The sequence below is a fragment of the Notolabrus celidotus genome, chromosome 14 (genome assembly GCF_009762535.1).
Source record: "Notolabrus celidotus isolate fNotCel1 chromosome 14, fNotCel1.pri, whole genome shotgun sequence".
Lineage (NCBI taxonomy): Eukaryota > Metazoa > Chordata > Actinopteri > Labriformes > Labridae > Notolabrus > Notolabrus celidotus.
In genome coordinates this window covers 6094552-6116994 of record NC_048285.1, presented here as the reverse complement: position 1 = coordinate 6116994, position 22443 = coordinate 6094552, and the positions used below count along the sequence as shown (strand labels likewise).

At 39.1% G+C, this 22443-nt stretch overlaps 1 protein-coding gene across 1 annotated transcript; it reads right to left on the bottom strand.

The window, feature by feature from the left end:
- Nucleotides 1-29: 29 nt before the first annotated feature.
- Nucleotides 30-6537, bottom strand: mrps22 (mitochondrial ribosomal protein S22). The gene is made up of 8 exons (XM_034701912.1): nt 6389-6537; nt 5586-5743; nt 5340-5504; nt 4994-5137; nt 1825-1908; nt 1454-1599; nt 1135-1243; nt 30-561 (listed from the first exon to the last, which is right to left on the bottom strand). The coding sequence occupies exons 1-8, from the start codon at nt 6513-6515 to the stop codon at nt 469-471; spliced, it is 1026 nt and encodes a 341-aa protein (XP_034557803.1). The 5' UTR covers nt 6516-6537; the 3' UTR covers nt 30-468.
- Between the last annotated feature and the right edge of the window lie 15906 nt (nt 6538-22443).

Sequence of the window (22443 nt, the reverse complement as noted above, 5' to 3'; positions counted from 1 at the left end):
CATTTTCAAGTTATTTCACTCCCAACATGTCACACAAGTACAAAGGCTTTTATTTTTTATGTACAGCACATCTTTTGACTTCCCACATTAAGTTTGATGTTGAGACAACACTTCTCTCCAAAGATAAATGACTAACTTTGTGCATCTTGTTTGCAGTTGTAAAGATAATTCCTTAAGTTATGTGGCAGAGAGCATGTTACTCTGTTGTTCGTCTGCAGGCTGAGCCGGAGGGTTTAACTCAACAGCAGCACCTGCAGAGAAGGAGGAAGAGGAGGGTCCTGGGGGAGCCAGCAGAGGACCTCAAGGACGAGATGGTCGATGAAGTGAGCTGTGATTTTAACCTTAACTCGACCGGTGAGTAAGTTAAGTCGTATATTTATATTACAAGTGTTTCAGTCTTTCTCTGGGTGTCATTCCTCATTATGTTGTGTATAGAAATTTGTATATAACTATCTAGAAGTGGGCTTGTCAGGCAGCAGAGCTCCCAGCATCCACCTGTTCATGCGCCTGCAGGGCCAGCTCGATGTACCCCGACCTCTGGGACTCCTTCTGAGCGTAGATCTGCAGAGAAAGGTCAAAGGTCAGCAAAGTGTAGGAGAGAAAAAGCACACACTGTGATTTGTGGCTGGGTTTACGCAAACACAGCTACAAGTACAATCCCAGTATTCACTGTTTTAGTAGCACACTAATAAAACACAGCCGAGTATGTGCTCCATAATGGAGCGTGACTAAATGAGAAGCCTTGTGTGATAGCAGACAGACACCCGTGTCTCCTGCTGCTAACCTTTCACATTAAATGGCTGTCATTATCAATGTCACTCCCACTGCTTCAAGGCCGAGGGGCTGTGAGCGTTAATAAGACCTGATGTGTCCTAAGCTTGGCCCCGCAGTTCCCACGCCACAGACAAACCCAAACCTCTCACACGAGAAACCCGAGATGCAGCGGCCTTGACTCGACCTCCTAAGAGCTACACTGACTCCTGATTTGCTCTCATATCCCAGTGATCACAACTTATGTGACCTGGATACATTTTAGATCAAATGGCAACACAAAATATAAACAAAGAGAACACGAGCGTAAAATAGAGGTGAGAGTCAGCAGATATTCTCTGTCCAGGTTGTGCGTGTTCTCACCTTCAGTAGGTCGGTGCCAGTGGCTTGCTGGCTGGCTGCTTCCTGGGCTGACTCACTGCGGGGGTGGACCATGTGAAACAGAGACACGAGGCTCACTGCATCCTGGAGCCTGAATGTATACACACAAAATCACACGTGCAGTCAAGGACTATGTCAGCATGTACAGTGGATAGGTATGTGCATAAAAACACACTCCATCTATCTGGTGATATGTCCTACATTTCACAACATACATAACAAACAGAAGAGGTATAGTGTTGATATAGATTTGAAAATCATTTGTTAACCTCACATTTATTTATCACACAAACAAACTTACAGCTCTCTCTTCAGCATGTCCACTACGAGTCCGTCCACCCTGCGAGCGTTGAGCAGGTACCACGCCATGCCTCCAAAATGTCTGGTGGAGTGCAGAAGCTCGTATTTGCCGTGTTTCTCCACGTCTTCATAGGTAGCGGTATGTACCTACACACACACACACACACACAGCACATAAAGGAATAAGATCTCCTCGCATTTAACTTCCAATCTAAACTCTTGTTCTAATTTTACACTTCATATAAAGTGACCCAAAGCAAACACAGAACCTGACTGCTGACATTTCATGGTTTCACATGCTCGGTGCAGTCCACAGATGTCAGTAGAGTTGGTGCTGAGGTTAAAACAACAGAAGAATCAATGTCATCTCACCCTGATGTACTCTGAGGAGTCGGGTTCAAATTGGACCAGACACAGGTCCAACACATCCTCGTGGCGGTCCTGGGAAAACACCATCTAATGTAGAAACACAGGTCAGAAAATGTAAAAATGAGAGGCTCACTGGACACCCTCACAAGTGTTTTCACTTACACAGCCTGATTAGACCTTTTTTTAAGGGCTCACCGGTCTTCACAGACATCACATTAGATTGTCCCTCAGTCCAGTTATGATGGAACTTGAAATAGGCCACTAGGAACCAGATTACTATGGTGTGCAAGTGTTGCTTAGAACAGGGGTTCCCAAAGTGGAGGCTGTGAGACACCAGGGGGGGGTCGTGATAAGTTCTTTTTTTTTCAAAGTAATCCAAAGATTGCTTATTTATTCTTTAAGTTATATTTTTGGGCATTTTTATTTTCATCACTCGTAGGTTCCTCTGAGCTGCCGTAGACGTCCTCCTGCTGTGGACGTTCCAGCTTTGAGCTGAGGACGTGCTGGACTCCAGCGGCAACAGCTTCTACTACTCGTCTCATCACTATCACCGCTCCCTCTCTCTCTTATTCTCCTCTATCTCTCTTTCCAGACCCAACTCGGTCGTGGCAGATGGCTGTCTAACACGAGTCTGGTTCTGCTCAAGGTTTCTGCCTGTTAAAGGAAGTTTTTCCTTGCCACTGTAACTAGCTAAATACTGTGAGGTGCACTGCTCATAATGGATTAGGTAGGGTCAGACTGAGTCTTACCCCGTCTTGGTGTTGGGTCTCTGTTCATAATTTGACATAGAGTGGTCTAGACCTGCTCTGTTTGTTAAGGCGTCTTGAGATAACGTTTGTTGTGATTTGGCGCTACATAAATCAAGATTGGTGGATTGATTGTATGAGTAGACCTAAAGGAAACACATAATGTTTCATTTAAATGTCTCAATAAGCAGATCTAAAATTTTCAGTCCCTCCAGGAAGTCGCGATTTCGCGATCGCAACTATCAACGCCAATTCAACCAATCAGCGCGATTTTTTCGCGGCCTTGCAATTTTATACAACTTGCAACTTTATGCAACTTTCCCGCAAATTTGACCAATCACCTTAACCTCAGCCCCTGTACGTCATCGGTTTTGTCATCAATTTCACTTCCTAGGAACATAAACATAAGTCCTCACTTGATCGGCACTTTTCAACAGCAAAACACGCAGAGAGAACGGATGAAAAGAGGGGACAGCAGGCAGGACAAGTGACGATGACAACGTTGTTATTTATAGATTGAGGGGCTCATTGTTCGCTTGGTCTCTACCTGCAGCAGGTGTGCTTTATGAACCAGCTCTCCTCACCTTCACGCATCTGTCTCATCTTCATTGATGATTTTTACCCCCCGGTGTGCGTTAGTGACAGAGACACACCCGGGGGACGTCTGTTTACTGTTTGAGGTTTGACGTTGTTGCCGCTCTCACCGTAAAAAGCTCTGCGTCTACAGCTTGATTTAATCCAGTTTGGTGAAACATCAGACACATTTAGTAAGTTTTGATCAACTCCTAGTCATCAAAGATGCAGATTAATTTCAGAGTGCGTGAACTGCCTGTCAAGTGCCTCTGTCACTGCGAGGTACATTCAGGGACCGTCGTAAATGTGCAATACAGACCTTTCATGGCATTTTTCTGTGAATCAAGAGAATCAAAATACAGTCAGTGGTCACATCAAGAATGTTTTCTGAAAACAACTGTAATTTAGCGTATTTACTTGCCCCTGAGATGTTATTGGGGGGGAAAAAGCAAAAAAATAAAAATCGCAACTTTCACCGCAATTTTTTCAAAAAGCTGTCGCAAATTCAGGCTATTTGGGCCGCAACAATCACAAAAAAATCCCGCGAAATCCTGGAGGGACTGTAAAATGTTCACTACAAGAGATCTCCATGACAAAGCACAGTGATATGTCCTCACACTGGATCACTCATCGTGCATACAGAAGAGCGTGACTTTTTGGATGTACATTTTGTTCTACAGAGGGAAAAATAGAAACTATTCATAGCTTCAAAGAGCGAGCCTTTCTCACAGAACATATTCTGACATGTCACAGTATGAAAGCACAGATGTTACAAATAACATTAACAAAGGCTGCGTTCTATCTGATTCGGTTTCATGGTTCTGATAATATGCATGCTGATGTACTGTCACACTTGCCTATCTCACTGGGACACTTGAATAGAACAGAGGCATTGTTTGTGTTATTGGTAACACCTGTTGTGTTTCTCCTGCTGAGACAAGTCAGAATGTTTGCTGTGTGAAAGGTCAGAAAATACACTGAAAACAGTAGCAAGAACGATACATGATGATCTAGAACAACATGCAGGATATAAAAAGGTTTTCTCTTTGGATGGTTTAATGCAGAATTCAGATATCAGGAGTTTGATTGAACTCAATCAGAGCACTTCATGAATGCAGCCAGTGGAGAAAAGTAGCACCCAGAGCATGTCAGTAAAAATGAAGCTGTCTGTTTCATTACTTTATATATAGCTCATTCATTTTGACTCAGAGAGGAGTAATCAACAAGAAACGGGCGTACAATTAGCAAAGTTACCAGCTGTTCTGTTCACTATTCCTAATGCATCACAGGGATTGCTCTGAAGTGAACCATAATGCATGTTGTATATAAGAATTTAATTATTTTGCTCAACTGTGGAGCCCATAAACATCTTCGTGGTGTAACGGCAAAACTTTTTATTCCTTACTAGGTGCAGATTCAGATGCAACGTTACACTCTCCTGTGTTTTCTGGTGATTTTTGAAGCGGTCGTTAATGAGAAGGCCCCGTCTCTGTGCCGTAAAATGCAATTCCTCTTCTTGTCTTCATTATTTCACTTATACCTCCAGAACATGTCACCACTTGTTCTTCAACACATTTGTATCAGAGGAAAAAGTTGCCAGTTGTGATCAACTGACTAGTCGACTGGTCTGCAGGCAGCTGGTGCTTATGAAAGGCTGTGCATGTGTTGTTATTTCCTTTTGTTGAAAATAGCACACTATAAAAATTGGGTACATGCCACACACCGTCTGCAAGCATGCAAAGAATAGAGTCTGGAAAGCCCCTGTGAGAAAGTTTGGGCCCTTAAATGACAGAAGGAGAAGTGCAGCAGACAGAGGTAACCTGTCATGATGAAACAACTCTCCTATTTCTCACCTTCAGGTTCTCCTCCTTGAAGATGAGAGGAGCTGTGAGTTTTCGTCCCTCCTTGGGGAAGTAGACCTGAATGAGTCGGTCCCTCTCATCCCAGTTTGCCTTTCTCAAAGTCCCATCAGGCTCCCTCACAACGATGAACCGCTCCTGAGGAAAAAACAGAGCGTAACAGAAGTCTATGAGCACAAAGTTCAAATCAATGAACTCACCCCAAAAAGGCAAAAGATAAAAAACTTTCAACGTTTCTTCTGTATAGGCAACACAATAAATGTCCTGTGTGTATCTCTAAATCTGCCATCTAATCCCTAGATGCTTGCATTCACGTAAACTAACCACACCATGTGCATACCCTGTGTGGGATGTTGTAGGTGATGTCTGTGAAGACAAGTTTGGCTGTGTCCATGCCATCCAGGATCTTGTCCACAGACAGCACATCGTCGATGGGCTTCCTCTCCTGAAGAACAGGCGGCATTTTCAGCAGCTTCTTGGCTTGCTCTGCGGCTAACTCCATCGCCTGGGAACACACACAAGAGACGGGATGAGGTACTGTGATGTGTGTGAGATGAGAGGGGATGTTATTGTGTATTTAGAGTACCTGCTCCAGTTGCTCATCCGTCATGAGTTTATATGTGGGCGGCTTCAGTTCCTGTTTCATGGGTCGGAACACTTTCTCCAGGTCCAGGCCCGTTATCCTGCTGAGGATGTCCTGGACGGCCGGGTCTGTGAAGTGGGGCTTTGCACTGTCTGAGAGGGCTAGAAAAAACATCACACAAATTTAACACTTAATAAAATGTTGATATTTGTTATGTTGCAAATGACCAGAAACAGAAATACTTCACTTTTACATTTTAGTGTAACAGATCCTAATTGCTCCTAATTTCATTGTATGCAAGTCACACAATGACAATAAAGGCGTTCTAATACAAGTATGAGCATGTAAGATAAAAATTAAAAGGAAAACCTATGTAAAATATGCCAATTATACATCAGAAAATACAATATAGTATAAAGAAATAGGAATATTATAAGACATATTCTAATATGTACTCTGTATAAATATGTGCAGATATGTGAATTCCAAAATAGATCAAATGCTTAAAAATGAGCTTTTATGTGTTTTAAATATGTAGATATAAATACAAATGCCAGAATCAGCATACATAACAGTCAATAAGTAGATTTTCTGAGTGAGCAGTATATAGTAGCATTAATGAAGAGTCTTGCACATTTAGGTTATTGCACAGAGTATTAAATGAATTAATAAGAGACCAGTTTAGTGTCAGTATTTCAGTATTCAGACTCGCTCTGGAAGTATCGAGGAGAACGAACCACACAAGGTCAGTGTTCTGGTAAAGAAAGTAATGCATTTTAAAGCACATTAACTGTTTAAAAACATACCGTTATCTTGAGTTCCACTACAAAGCGTCCTGGTTCCACATTTGACCAGCATTTGTTTGCTTTTTTGCACATTTTTAACCCGGGAGTAGCTCCGGAATAAGCACCGTGCTGTACCGAGCGCCGCCATGTTTGTTATTACCTCACTAAAGCGACGCGACCTTTCACCCTTCACTCCGAGCAGCAAAGCATTATGGGATATGTAGTGTTTCTCCTGACAAGTCAAAGCCTGGTCAAAGCGCAACATATCAGTTGTTTATTTTTCTTTCCCACGGCCCATCATGAACCATTTTATCAAAAGTATAACAGACAAAACAAGCAGACTGAAAGGCAGAGGAGTCCTGGTTTTCTGCACTGGTTTGTGATTCCATCTGAGGTTTGTTCCAGAAGAAAAGCAAACATTATGGTATGTAATAAATGCAAAATAATCTCGAAAAAGGTGCATTACACCAAAAATAGAACAGAAGGTTAAAAAAAATGTATTCTTTGTAATGACTAAATACACAAATATAATTAAAGGAATTAATCTAGGCCATAATATCTACACTTTACAATGTACCTATATTTAATTTGTATAAATAGGCCTTTTTTTAATATAGATCTATAGTCATAGAGTCTGTCATAATGAAAATAGATGGTATAATAATACAAAATGTAATTAAAATTTTAAAATGATATTTGAAATGGTATTTTGATCACCAGGTGGCACTGTCACACCAAATACCATGAGGATACCCTGATGCCTCCACATGAAGATCTCAGTAAGGCACATAACCCTTGCTCTCATTGAGGATTTACAGATCATGCTCATTCATGCATTTTTAACTTCTATATCAGAGTCTCACGGGATCTTTTGTCTATCTCCTTCACAGCTCAACACTGTGTAGGCTACACACATTCCTGACTTGTCATTACATTGTGTTCTCAAATTGACTGATAACTTTAAAATCTGTCTGGACGATAAGAAGTGTGCTAAAGACTTAAACACATCACTTGTACAGAGAAACACACTGCAGATTATACATGTTTACTCTCATAACTGATCTATTTTCTGTTTTGTTCTTTTTCAAACTCTACCTAATTTAATGTTTTGAAAAGTGTTATGGAATTTTTAAATAATTTTTGTTATAATAATAGATAGGTAGATCATTTATATCATAAATGATTATATTATAACAATTGACAGACAATCATGGTCACTTTTATGTTCATTCATTCAGTTAAACCGATAAATTCTGCTGTTTTGTCATTCAGGAGAAGTAATAAGAAAAATTTTAAAGAAGCCAATTTGTTAGAATAGTTGGATAAAATATGTTGTGATTTTTTTTTTTTTTACAATTTAATAAGGGAATTCTTCTTTAAAAATATGCATATAATAAGACCAGATAGAAAACATAATCAAACATTCACAAATACATAGTTTTGCACAAATGCACACATTTATAATGTTATTATTTTGTGGAATAGATGTACGCTCCTCTGAAGCCCTTTTCTATCCATGCAAGTGGTTTTCTCTTGCGTTAATGTTGAGGCAGTGTCTGAAAGTATTGCAAGTATAACACAATTTTGCTGCAGTGCTCTATGAATTCTCTATCAGTAGAGATATATCAGGTTTTGTTACTGTATTTTAACACTTGAAGCGTCAAGGACTAATATGCAGTACTTGTGTTAAGTTATAAAACACACACACACACAATAATAAAATATGCAATGTTTGTTAAAATATGATGGAAAATGTGTTTTCCTGCATAAAATATTAAATAATCTTCACAGCCATGTTTCAAAATTAGCAATCAAAAAATAGTTCTACCATTCTTTTGTTCATTACACATATCAGTAAAATAAAATACAATAACGTTTCTTTATTAACAAATCCCCCAAAAAGTGAAAGAAACAGCCAAGAAACCTTTTTTACTGCCTGATTGAAAACATTTGAAGTGACTGCTTATTTCTACAAACACATTAAATATTTTTAAAGCTTTATAACTCAAAAAGCAGCAGGGCGTAAGATTTGAACAAGCCTTCTTGAAACAGGAGTAATTATTGTTTGAGGTCATTTTTATCAGCAGAATTGATATGTAAGGGAGTGTCTGTTGTGAAATTACACAGTGTGTCATTGTCATTTGTCATTTTGAATATGTCACACTGTGCAACAAGGTTACTCATCAAGGGTGATTTTAAAAGTTTCTAAGAAGAGGAGTTTAATGGCACAGAAGAATAAGATACATAATAAAAACATTTGAAATACATTGTCATTACTTGCATGTAGAATCAAAGTCGGGCTCTGTTATTCTTAAAGTTATCAGAGGACCTTATGTAAAAATATTTAGAGTCGAAATCAAAATCCTTTATCTTATCTATAAAGATTTTAACAATCAAACACCATCAGATATTTAAGAGCTCAAAGCCTCATTTAACCCCCTCTGGAACATTAAGCTCCTAGTATACAGGCCTGCTCATGGTACCTAAATTCCCTTAAGGTAGTATGGGAGGCAGAGCCTTCATTTATCAGATATTCTCTCTACTTTTAATATGTCGGCTTGCAATGTCCCTCTCCAATAAATCGTATAGATAGGACTGGCTCAAGCTTAGACCAGTGCCTAGTTATGCTGCTATTGGCTCTTGCAGAGGTCTGTCTATGCATCACAAATTTTACACCTTCTTTACAAATATTACGGTCTGTACCTGCTCTTTTTATAAATGTCTTGAGATAAGACTTGTTAGAACTGGGGCTATAAAAATAAAGATTGATTAACTGATATCACCAGACTCAATGTGTAAATGCTAAAAAAGTCAACATGATAGGGAATGCTAAAAGAAAATTCTCAAGCAGTTTCTTTCACTGAAATTGTAAGAGTAAATCTATTTAAGTTACGCCTTATTGAACTTTGGAATAAAAGCAAATTATCATCATGGGATTATAAAATCATATATGCCATCTTTCTGTATTTCTTTCTGAATCCTCCCTCAGAGCGCACACACACTCGCTGAAAGTACAGTAGTAGCCCTAAGCCCCAATTATTCTCCACCAGCCACAAACCAGGCAGCCGCCACCACACTAACCCACAGATCATTAATAAAACTCCTGTCCCCGATGCTAACCCTTCCTGCAGGATCCTGTTTCCCCTCTCCCCTTCTCCTCCCTCCCTCCCCCTTCCCTGTTCATGACTCCCCCACTAATCTGCAGTAGGATTTAGATATTAGCCGGACAGACGGAGGTGTGGCTCTGTTGGTAATGAGGTGAGCAGTGGCAGTGAGTCCGGGGGCCCGGACACGGAAGAAACGACGTGTGGATTGAGCTGTAAGAGGCCCCTACACAACCAGATGTACACAGCTGTCACTCTGCTGACAGCCACTAATCCTGTGACCCCGCACAACACCGACATAGACACACACTCTATCTATCTATCTATCTATCTATCTATCTATCTATCTATCTATCTATCTATCTATCTATCTATCTATCTGTCTGTCTGTCTGTCTGTCTGTCTGTCTGTCTGCCTGTCTGTCTGTCTGTCTGTCTGTCTGTCTGTCTGAATTTTTTGTGAAACTTTCAGTGATTCTAGAGTGGCATTATGCTTCAGCTTGCAGATATGGATATGAATATGAAATATGAAATTTGAAATGCTAGCCATTAAATTGGAAGCTGCATTCACCTCCTGACCTATAATTGTCTTCACACACCAGGGGCGTGTTCAGACTATTTAATTACGGTAGCCCAACTTGGCCACTGACTCATGCAGGGGGGGCATGTTGTTTGATGTGCACAAACACAAAAGGTTACCATTTATTTGCCTTTCATATTTTCATGAAACAAATCTACTTTACATATCAACATTAAGGTATCATACAGATATTCTTTTGCTCCGTAAAGTTTTTTTTTTACTTTAAAAAGCATTATTGGCAACATTTTCATACCATAAGTTTCAATCTTTAAAGAATAAAAATGAAGACGTAGCTTATGTCTAAAGCGACAAAAAGAGTCCTTAAATACTGTACCTTGATGTTGTCAACAAATGTATTTCTGACAGACTACAGGGTTGCAAGTTTTCAACTAACAGGTATGACTACATCAATTAATATTCTTTTTAATTTTGGTCTTGTTTTAAAAAAGAAAAGTCTACAATTTGTGTGAATATTGAACTTAAATAATGCAAAATAACGTTATTTTCAATAAAAATGCTGGTCTGTTTCACACCATGAAACCACATAATACGTGAAAATGAAAGAAATGGTCTGAAGCCCAAGACTTTCTTCTGCCATACATTCTATAACAGAGTGTTAGCAAAAACAAAAGCAGACTAATGAATAATTATATTCTTTAATTTTGAGTAAATTTACGCTGTAAACGTTAATCAGATTTTATTTTAATATTTTTTTGAAACTCCAAAGCACAAAATTACAACTTATTACTGAGGTCGTTTAATAGTTTGACTCACAGAACTGAAACACATCTGTGTGTTTTGAACATACACGACTCGACGAATAAATGAAATTGTTCTTCTCTTATGTTAAAAAAAGTTTGATACAAGGAGGAAGACTTTTATTGCTGTCAGGAAAGACAAAATATTTAAAAATGTAAAATACAGGAAATTCGCAAAAAAGGTTTTGTAGATTCATATTTTATATATATTCACCCTGACCTATAGGCGGCGCCAGGGAGGGGCTTAGCTGTGCTCAAGCTACCCCTATAATAGACACACAGCACCCTCAAGAAATTTCAGAGGTTTTATAAAGTGTATTTTAGTTCTCTCTACATGTGCGCCTTATACATTTCAATTTAAGTCAAGACATCATAAATACTATTTTCCCCTACAAAAAGAACGAAAAGCCAAATCAGATTATTAGTTTCAGCCGATTGCGCAGCACGCCTTAGACCTTTGACCTCACGTACACTTACGTACACTCACGTAATGTTTGAGCGCCAGTTTTCGCTTGTTTACAAGCAGTGTGTAACACGATGGATTGTTTTGTCTTTCATGAAAGTCCACGCTGTTAAAAAACAGCAAAGGAGAGAGATGGTGATCAAAGTAAGGTTTATTCAGGTGCGGTTTTATGGAGCTTTACCGGGACTAAGAAAGTCTGAGGACTGGGACGGAGCATGTGACCCGGATTTTCTGTTGAGGAATCAGACATGGCCAAAGACACCAGTGATCATCCCCTTGAGTTTCCAAGTTCTTCAAAAATATCCATGCATCTTCTGTCATCCATAACAACGGACCGTCGTATTATGAAGACATCAAATGGTAAGTGCGTGTTTTGCTGCTGTGCGTAAATTCAATGCATTTGGTGGCTGAGGCCTATGTTTGTGTTCCTTGAGGCCTTCTTATTCCTGTGCGTTGCTCAATGAAATGATGAAGAATGGATTACTGTTGGTTTTGTCTGATCTTTATATCTGAGCAGAAATGAGATGTGTGGTTTGTTGCGTGTTTACAGACCCTGTCTGTGGCTCAATTGCGCAGCGCGTAATTCTATATTCATAATTTTGTTTTAGGGCTGGCTTGTTTGTTCACCTTCAGCTGGAACTTCCACCTTTTGATTCATATAGAAGACATTATAAATGTCACGGGTCATGCGTTTATGCATCAGTCTGTGAGCGACTGTGCGTGTGTGCGCATGTACGTTTGTGCAGGTGTTTTTGTGGCCATAGGTGCGTTTATGCGCATGTACATGTTGTTGCGCATGGAGTGTCAAAATTTAACATGGCACATTTTCAAAGGTTAAAATCATTTGATATTTATGCAAAGTGCTCTCAATGAAAACTAATAAAATCATTGATCTCACTTCTTTTTGAGCATAAACATTTAAGGAACCTTGTCCTTTTCTTAAATCTTAAATCTTGTAACATTTAAGGAACTCTGTTTATGTGACTATTCAGATGATACCATTATCTTATGACATATGCTGCATTTTTATAGATAAACACACCTTTTGCTATATATATATAGAAGTATCTCCAGTTTGATTGGAAACATCAAATTGCAGCTTATGCATCAGTGATGAAAATCCTTCAGTCAGGTGGTACACTTGTTCGAGTGTATCCTGCATGCAACTCCTTTGCTCTCCTACCTACAGGACATTACGTTCAGCTAAATACTCCTCCTTACTGCTTCAACAGTCTAAAGATTGAGTGTAGAGTGTGAGTGAGTGAATGTGAGTGTGACCGGGAGCAGCAGGAAGCTGAGAGGTGAAACCTGAGTGTGGAAGAGGGGCTGGCTGTGAGTGGGTGGTGGTGGGGGGTCATGGAAAAGTGGATGCAGGGGGTGTAAAGGGTGGTGGGGCTGGTAGGTGAGCGAGCGGGCGATCGACGGTGGTGGTGGGGCACTGAGGGAATGACTAGCTACATATGTTTATTACACTTTCTGCACAGTGAGTTCAGAGAAGGGTGAAGCGGAAAGGTGTGTGTGTGTGTGTGTGTGTGTGTGTGTGTGTGTGTGTGTGTGTGTGTGTGTGAGAGAGTGTGTGTGGGGGAGAGAGTGTGTGTGGGGGAGTGTGCGAGAGAAAACGTGGAGAGTAGGATGTGTATTCCCAAAGAACTGAAGTGAAACTCATGTTTAACTCTGCAAAGAGATTAATGAATAAATAACTTATAATATTCTCCTAATCTTAAATGTAATCATTGTTTTCATGGATTTTATGAAATTATAGAATTCACAGTATTATCACTTTAATATGTTTCTCTTTTCATTCTGTTATTATTATTATTATTATTATTATTATTATTATTATTATCATTCATTTAAATGTTTTTTCTGGGTTCATAAAAACTCAACATTTAGAAAAGCGGTTGGAGGATGACTCAAACAAGTGTTACAAACTTGGTGAAGGTGACAACATTAAGTCTTTATCATACTAACAATTAAGAATAGCTATAACACCATGTGAGAAAGTGTCTGATATATGTTTTTCGGTTGGTGCATAAACTGATATATATTTCTGTAATTTTGCCCAAACAAATGACCCAAAGAATGAGATATTACTGACATTATTTGGGCCTCTCCGTCATCTATAAGACCTAACTGTTAACAAGTGAAATAATAGAAAAGAAAGAGTGAAACTTATGTGCGTTACTCCCACAATATGCTTTGTAAATTATAAAAGAGCGATAAAATGAATACAAGTGTCGCTAAAATAAGAATTACTTTAATTATTTTGAGTGTCTTCTTTTTTCTAATTATTATGATGACATTTTGCAAAGAATGTTTGTCAAGATGAACCCTTATTTGATGAAAGACTTTAACAACTGACGGACACTATTTTTAAACTTTAAACACTTTATGATACTGACTCTCTGCTCTGTTATTAATATTTTCAAAGACAATAAGATAGTGAATATTGTTGCTACTGACAGGTGGCTTTAACACTGCTCTTAAAAGAATGTGAAGGCTGTTGTAGCGTTAGTGTGTATGTGTGTGTGTGTACGTGTGTGTGTTTGTGTGCAATGTTGTGGCTTGGGAGTGGGCCCTTCAAGGTTGGTATTATTCCCCTCCTCCTCCTGCTCTTTGAAGACGAGTCAGGATGGGAGAGAGGGGAGATAGAAGGGTGGAGGAGACGCAGTGATAGGAAAAGTGAGGGGGAGTCAGAGAGGAGGACAGCAGAGAGCAAGGGAGTGGGGCAGAGGGCATGGTGACATTACCTCCAGCTGTCTCTCCGACCTTTTCCTGGAGCTGGTTTGATAAATCAGAGAGAGAGGGATTTGAATGAGAGAAGAAAGTTTGCTACAAAACAAGGAATGCTAAATGGTCCATCTCATTCAGCCTATATATTAAGAGCTCCATTTGACTCTTTTTCTTTGCCCCCCTTACTGTCAAACAAATCTCACCTTTGTGGACTATTCAGCTTTTAAATTCAAATTATTATAATAAAAAAGACATACTTAACCTTTGACAAAAACCTGTTTCCTTAAATCTATTGGAAGTCTTTCTGCAACTTAAAAAAAATCAAGCCCCACTTTTCTATTAAAGCTCATGTGAGGAACATCTCGGATAGCATTGGTTTTGGCGCCCCCTGTGGACAAATGGGAACCCTTTATTTGTTTCCTGATTTTGTCCTACGTGTGTTATCAGAGTTTTTGACAAGAAAATAAAATCCTGTTTTTGTGGATCAAAAGAGGCTTCAATATAAATTTCAGTCAGTTTCATCACCAGCTGAAAACTCCTCACAGGAGCTTTAATTAAACATGACTACTCTTTGGTCAATCTCACCTTTTTACAATACAAGCTGCAATAATAAGACATTTATTTTAACCATCTGTTAGTATGGGAAAAAAAGATTTACTGATGGAGAAGACTTCTACATCAGATACAGAAAGATGGAGTTAAAGAAAGAGTCAGAGAGCTTGAGCGTGTGTGTGTGCGTGTGTGTGTGTGTGTGTGTGTGTGTGTGTGTGTAGGGGGGAGGGGGGCGCTTTGAGGAAGGTCAAATTCAGGGGATGCAGGCGGTATGAATGCTGATGGCAGCAGAGTTCACCTGCACCTACTGACCCTCTCTGACCTCCATCCATCTGTTTATACTCACTGATTCCATGCCTCTCTGAAAACACACACACCCATACAGAAACACACACACTTCGACTTTTGGTGGGTCAGGTGACGTGTAGATGATTTCTTACGGCCACATTACTATAACTGACTATAATATGTTTTTGAAGCAACACATTAAAGCTCCTGTGAGGAGTTTTCAGCTGGTTACTAAACAGACTTGAATAAATACTGATGCCTCTTTGTCACCTGTAATAGTAAATAAATAAATAATAAATAATAAATAATAAATAAATAAATAAATAAATAAATAAATAAATAAATAAATAAATAAATAAATACATAAATAGAAGTTGCAAAATCTACTTAGGCATGTACAAGAAAAGCTCAGCGAGAGACATGACATACTGCTTGCCTGTAGGGGGCGCAAAAGTCAACCCCTAAAAAAGTTCCCTATAGGAGCATCCCAAACCAAATCATTAGAATAATAGATAAACACAATAAAAATAAAAATAAATAAATAAAATAAAATAAAATAAAGGGGGGGTGAACTAGTTCAGTGGGCAAGCAAGAAGCCCGGTCAACCATAACAAAGGGCTACAATTCCACAACCACCACCACTAATACCAACAATAATAATAATAATATTAATAGTAATAATAATAATAATAATAATAATAATAATAATAATAATAGTATTTATAGTAATAGTATTAATAATAGTATTATTAATAGTAATAATAATAACTAATAATAATAATAATAATAATAATAATAACAATACAAGTAATTAGTTTGATTTGATAAAAATTAAGAATAAATAAATAAACCAATAAGAAAAAAAAAAAAGATCTTATAACTTAATAGTAAATTTACATAGCCATGATAATACTAAAGGTAATAATATCTGTAGAACTTATCATAATTCTTAGTACCATTTACACATTGACCTTAACCATCATCATCTCCGCCCTTTCCCCTCACCCGGAAGTCCCTCCAATTCCCTAAGCTCACTTTTTTTTTTTTTTTTGTTGTCTGTTTATTCTAATAAACAGGAGCTTTAATTCTAAAAACATGTAAAAGATATAAGCATTATCAGTTTATTTTGATTCACATATGCTTCAGCTCTTAATCTTGAATAGAGATTTGATTTGGCCTTCATTCAGAACACAACAACGTGTCAACATGTTTGCCTCAGGATGTCTGCAGGTGGTGTCCTTTATCAGCTTCTCCTCTAGCTTCAGAGGCTTTTCACCCATTAACACTGTAGTCATTGTGTCACTGCTTATATGAACATCAGAGATACAATTTTATTAAATGATATTATAACCTTTATCTCTAAACTTTTTTTAAAGGTTCATAAGAACTATATTAACCTTGAAAGGACAGCTGAAGCCTCACATGTTAACCTCATACAGTCATTGACATCTACACCAACTTGGCTCTTCACCTTCATCAACCACACGCCCCCCTACCAGCTCAAGGTGAAAGGAAAACCAACAGTGAACCCTCACACACACATACACACCAACATCCAGTGATCTCATGGTACACACATTAACACACACACACCTCCAAAAGACCTCAGCGCTGCATTTGTTTCTAACTAAACCCCTGGCTGGTCAGGTTTAAGGGGTTTGCGTGCAACGTGAGAAGCACCCCCCCTCCATCACATGCCCCCTTCATTCTCACTTTGTTATTTTTATAATTCAAGATGGGGCTGGGTGAGAGACGGGGTGACAGGGGGAGCGTGGCACTGATAAGGTAGCTAATGCCAAGCTTTTTAAAGGGTCAAAGGTCGCCTCTGCTTGACTGGGTGGTGATCTGTGTGTTTAAGGGGGTGTTGAGGTTTTGGGGGATGTTATAAGGAGAAGGGTGAGGAGGGGGTAATCATTTTAAAAATATTAATTCCAGAAAATAAACAAACAAAAACCTGCAGAAGGAAAAGAAAATACTTCTTTTGGTAACAGTGAGCAGAACCAGTGTCCCACAGGAACAGGAAATCCAGTGGGATCAGTCTTCTGATCTGCCCCAGCACTCAGACATCACACACACTTGCTACACACACACACACACACACACACACACACATGCTACCACTAAATCAGGCTGTTGATTGAGCCGGTCTCTAATTTTAGCCTGCAGACCCCCAGCTCCTGACCAGCAGCCCTTTGCATCCCGGGCCTGGTTTGGAACAGGCGGATGAAAAGGTGATTAATAACTGTCATGTCTGTCATGACAGAGCGACGCACGAGAAGGGGAGGGTCTGCTGCGCCGACTCTGAGGGAGGAAGTGGAGTTACACGCGAGATGCTAACAGCTGTTGTTGTTGTCGTCCAGGGGTTACAGCATTCAGACAGAGTCACGAAAATGTGTTTTAATTTGCATAGTACAAAGATTATACAAAACAAATAACACAAACATGATGCTTGGATTAAACCTCTGTAGGAAAACAGGAAGTATCCAGAAAAAGAGGAAGAATTTTCATACAAGAGTTTTCATTGAATCGCTTTTTTTCATGTATCAGAAGTGACAGGTGTCGTGCAGATTGAGGAGACGGAGGTAGCTTTCGAATCAGTTTATACTGTGCATTATGCAAATAATTTCATAAACATGATGCTCAGACTAAACCATGGTGAGAAAATAGAGAGTGCAGCATTTAATGAGAGTACAGTCATGGCCAAAAGTTTTGAGAATGACACAAATATTAAATTTTCACAAAGTCTGCTGCTTCAGGGTTTTTAGGTGTTTTTGTCAGATGTTTCTATGGTATAATGAAATACAATTAGAAGCATTTCATAAGTATCAAAAGCTTTTATTGAGAATTACACAGAATTCATGCAATAAGTCAATATTTGCAGTGTTGACCCTTCTTTTTCAAGACCTCTGCAATTCTCCCTGGCATGCTGTCAATCAACTTCTGGACCAAATCCTGACTGATGGCAGTCCATTCTTGCATAATCAATGCTTGGAGTTTGTCAGAATTTGTGGGTTTTTGATTGTCCACCCGCCTCTTGAGGATTGACCACAAGTTCTCAATGGGATTAAGATCTGGGGAGTTTCCTGGCCAAGGGCCCAAAATCTTAATGTTTTGTTCCCCGAGCCATTTTGTTATGACTTTTGCTTTATGGCAAGGTGCTCCATCATGCTGGAAAAGGCATTCTTCATCACCAAACTGCCCTTGGATGGTTGGGAGAAGTTGCTCTCGGAGGACGTTCTGGTACCATTCTTTATTCATGGCTGTGTTTTTAGGCAAGATTGTGAGAGAGCCCACTCCCTTGACCGAAAAGCAACCCCACACATGAATGGTCTCAGGATGCTTCACTGTTGGCAAGAGACAGGACTGATGGTAGCGCTCACCTTGTCTTCTCCGAACAAGCCTTCCTCCAGATGCCCAAAACAATCGGAAAGGGGATTCATCTGAGAAAATGACTTTACCCCAGTCCTCAGCAGTCCAGTCCCTGTACCTTCTGCAGAATATCAGTCTGTCCCTGATGTTTTTACTGGAGAGAAGTGGCTTCTTTGCTGCCCTCCTTGACATCAGGCCTTCCTCCAAAAGTCTTCGCCTCACTGTGCGTGCAGATGCACTCACACCTGCCTGCTGCCATTCCTGAGCAAGCTCTGCACTGGTGGTGGCCCGATCCCGCAGCTGTAACACCTTCAGGAGACGGTCCTGGCGCTTGCAGGACTTTCTTGGGCGCCCTGGATTCTGTTTGGCAACAATTGAACCTCTCTCCTTGAAGTTCTTAATAATTCGATAGACGGTTGACTGAGGTGCAATCTTACTCGCTGCTATAAACTTCCCTGTTAGGCCCTTTTTGTGCAATGCAATGATGGCTGCACGTGTTTCCTTGCAGGTAACCATGGCTAACAGATGAGGAACAATGGTGTCATGCACCATCTTCCTTTTAAAGTGTCCAGTCACTCAATCATGACAGATTGATCGCCAGCCTTGTCCTCATCAACACCCACACCTGTGTTAATGTGTGTGACACCTGTGTGTCATTGAAATTATGTTAGCTGGTCCTTTTGTGGCAGGGCTGAAATGCAGTGGAAATGTGTTTTTGGTGATAAAGTTCATTTTCAAGGCAAAGAGGGACTTTGCAATTAATTGCAGTTGAGCTGATCACTCCTCATAACATTCTGGAGTATATGCAAATTGCCATTATAAAAACTGAAACAGCAGACTTTGTGAAAATTAATAGTTGTGTCATTCTCAAAACTTTTGGCCATGACTGTACAATGTTAAACTTCAAAACACAGAAACACCCAGAAATGATCCCAAACACATTTTTGATTTTGAATGTAATTGTTCAAGATTAAATTTTAGAAATAAAATACATCAACTCTTGAGGATTCAAAAATGACATTGTTCTGCATGTGATAAGAAACATACCGTGTATGGATTAGCTTAAATTGCTCCGGATATTCATAAAATGTTAAGTAGTCTAATGATGATGAAGTTGAGAAAAAGGAGTGCAGTTCTTTTATGCAAGTGCACTGACTCCCTAATGGTGAAGCTGCACATTACACCGGTCTGAAGACTGATAACATTCTCTCACCCACACACACACACACACACACACACACACACACACACACACACACACACACACACACACACACACACACACACACACACACACACATCATCGGCTAATCTTCTAAAAGCCCTGAAACAAAACACGCTATCACTCAAATAAGTGTTGACAGAGACATGTTGTTGTTTATATTGATATCCTCTGTGTAGTTGACCTTTTTTAACTGTTGTGATTTTTCTGTGTTGTGTTTTTCTGTGTTTGTGATTCTGTGCGGCTGCTATCTCTGCCATGTCTCGCTTGTCAAAGAAACTTTCAATCATAATGACATCCTGGTAGAAAATAGTCAACATGAAATTCAACCACACACAAAGAGAAAGATACATATGTGCACAAACAAATCCACGCAGCAATCATCACATCAGAGGGGTATACTACGAAGCCGGATTTGCGGTTATCGAGGTAACTTCAGGGTTAACTCTGGACTTTCAGTACTACGAAGGTGGATCACTCCTTACCAGGGTAGATAACCATGGTTACTCATGCTGAAGTCCTAACCTGCTCAGGATCAGAGATCAGTTTGTAGTAAACGGAGCTCTGTGAGCTGATCGCGAGGGGAGGGGGAGAACTGCGGTCAAGCCCGCAGTGGAGAAGAGACGGGCAGGACACTTTGTCTACCTGTAGGATTTTATATATAAATACTGATGACAGTTATTGATTATCTTTCCTGACATCATACTTAAACAGAGTCTGACGTCAGATTATTCAGATTAAATTGTTTTAGGCTACTGTTTTAATTATACAACTGCGCGTATTACTTTGAATCATGTTCTCATTGTTATTAGTCTTTTAACCACAGCGCTCAGTTTGACACCGTCAGGACTGCAGCTGAAATATTAAGTCTAAAACTGTCACACACGAGACAAGATGAAGTCAGAGAGAGAGAGATCACTGTCAGGGAAAAAAACAAGTTATTATTATTATTATGGTCAGATATATCTGCACTGATGATGAGAAATAAGACGTCATTTGCGTATTCAAGCAGTTTTTGTCTTATCCCTCAGTTCTTCCTTCATGTTTCAAACACAGCTGTGTTGAAGTTAATCTGGATTATGTGTTTAACTTCTTCATATTTTTCTAATATCAGTGCAGTGTTTGAAATTCATGTCGATGTGCTGACGGCAGACTGTCCGTGTCTGTGATTGGTCACATGTTACCTTCTCCGCCCCGTTCATGTGAACGCGCTCAGAGTAATTCTGGATTGACTCAACATGTTGATAACCAGCTTCGTGTGACAGATTAGCGCGATCTCCTTTGTTAGGTTCAGTGAAGCCGGATCAGGAGAAGATAACTAGGATATGTTGAACTTGCTTCGTAGTATACCCCTCTGGTCACATGTTATGTCATTCCCTTTTCTTTTCTCCATGTCTTCTTTAAGGCATCACTTTATCCCAAATTAAATAAAATATTTAAGGAAATAACCTCACTTTTCAATTTTTCAAATGTATTTTATTTATAAAGATTTTTTATATATTTATAACAACTTACATATAAAAGACATGTATGCACACAAAAAAACAAAACCAAAAAAAACACTACTAGAAAAAGAGATAAGAAGTGCAAGCGTGTCAGTCCATACATGGATATATTATCCACAAATAAATGGATGGCCAGAAATGGAGTCCACTGAGGGTCCTTGCGAAAAAAAGAGCAGGGATCAGAGAATATCGCAACACAATCTCATTCGGGGGTGCAACCAAATTGCAATGCCTTGCACATGAAGTATACTGTCATAGTTAGTTCCCAGACTGACCTCTCTCCTTCTTGATGAACTCCACAAAGGGTCCCCAAATCTAAATAATCTCACTATTGACTTTAAATTCTGATTAGAGGTGACCCCTGCACAGCCACAACCCTGAAATGTATATGTTATATGTAAAGATGCATCTCAATAAATTAGAATATCCTGAAAAAGTTCCTTATTTTCCATCAGCTGTTTCAGAGAGTGATTCATGTAGAGACCCAACCAAATACAGAGTGAAGAAATTAACAAACTTTTCAGAAGATTAAATCATTCTTTGATTGACCTTAAATAATAGTCTTATCATTTAGAGAAACTAGATTTCTCTAGATTCCTTAACAGGTTATTATCCATGATAATATAGAAATAAAAAAAAGCTGGAAATATTTCACTTTAAACGTAATGAATGAAGAAAATGTGAAAGTTTACCTTTTTAAAAAACATGACGTGATGTTCTGATTTGTTGAGATGCACCTGTTTACAGAACAGGCCACTAGAGGGCGTGATGCCAGAGCTCTGCAGGTGATGACAAAACCATCATCAGCTGATTTCTTTAAATGCTCCAAGCTGACTTTGAAATATTGCCTCAATAGGCTTCATGGATTTCTGAGACTGATACACACAGATACATTAATGTAGTGATCTGTGAGCTACAAAATATTCATCAAACTCGATCTGGCTTTGGATCAAATGTGTAAGCCAGAGGGATGTGAGTCTGCTTTCTGACACTTTTTCACTGCAGTATTTCAGACTGGACATTATCTGTTCAACCAAAGAGTTGTTTTGTTCTTATCTTGATAGTTTTGAATGCACTGGAGAAGGAAATATCTTGTAATTAAATAAAAAAAATGCTATGATTAAAGGAAAGTTGCAAAAAAGTGTTTCTCTGCTCTACTGCAACATAATCTAGATTTAAAATCAGAGGTTTTGTTTAGTCCTGACCACTATGGGGCCTGTATTGCAACTTAAAACTTAACACTTAACCTAATACGTTTCTGCAGAATACAACAAGATTTGAAATAAGTAATCTTTAATATGAATCAATGTTCTTCTTATTTTTGGAAGAAATCAAACCTTTTTATTTACGATCCTCATCATTCAGGTTTCAGGAGCTCAATGTGTGAAGAGGAGTGTGTTTGTATTCTTTCTATTTTTAAGATTTACCAAGGCTGAGTCCAGATCCTAAAGAGTAATGTCACAAGATGTTTCACACTCTCTCACGCAGACACACTACACCCTC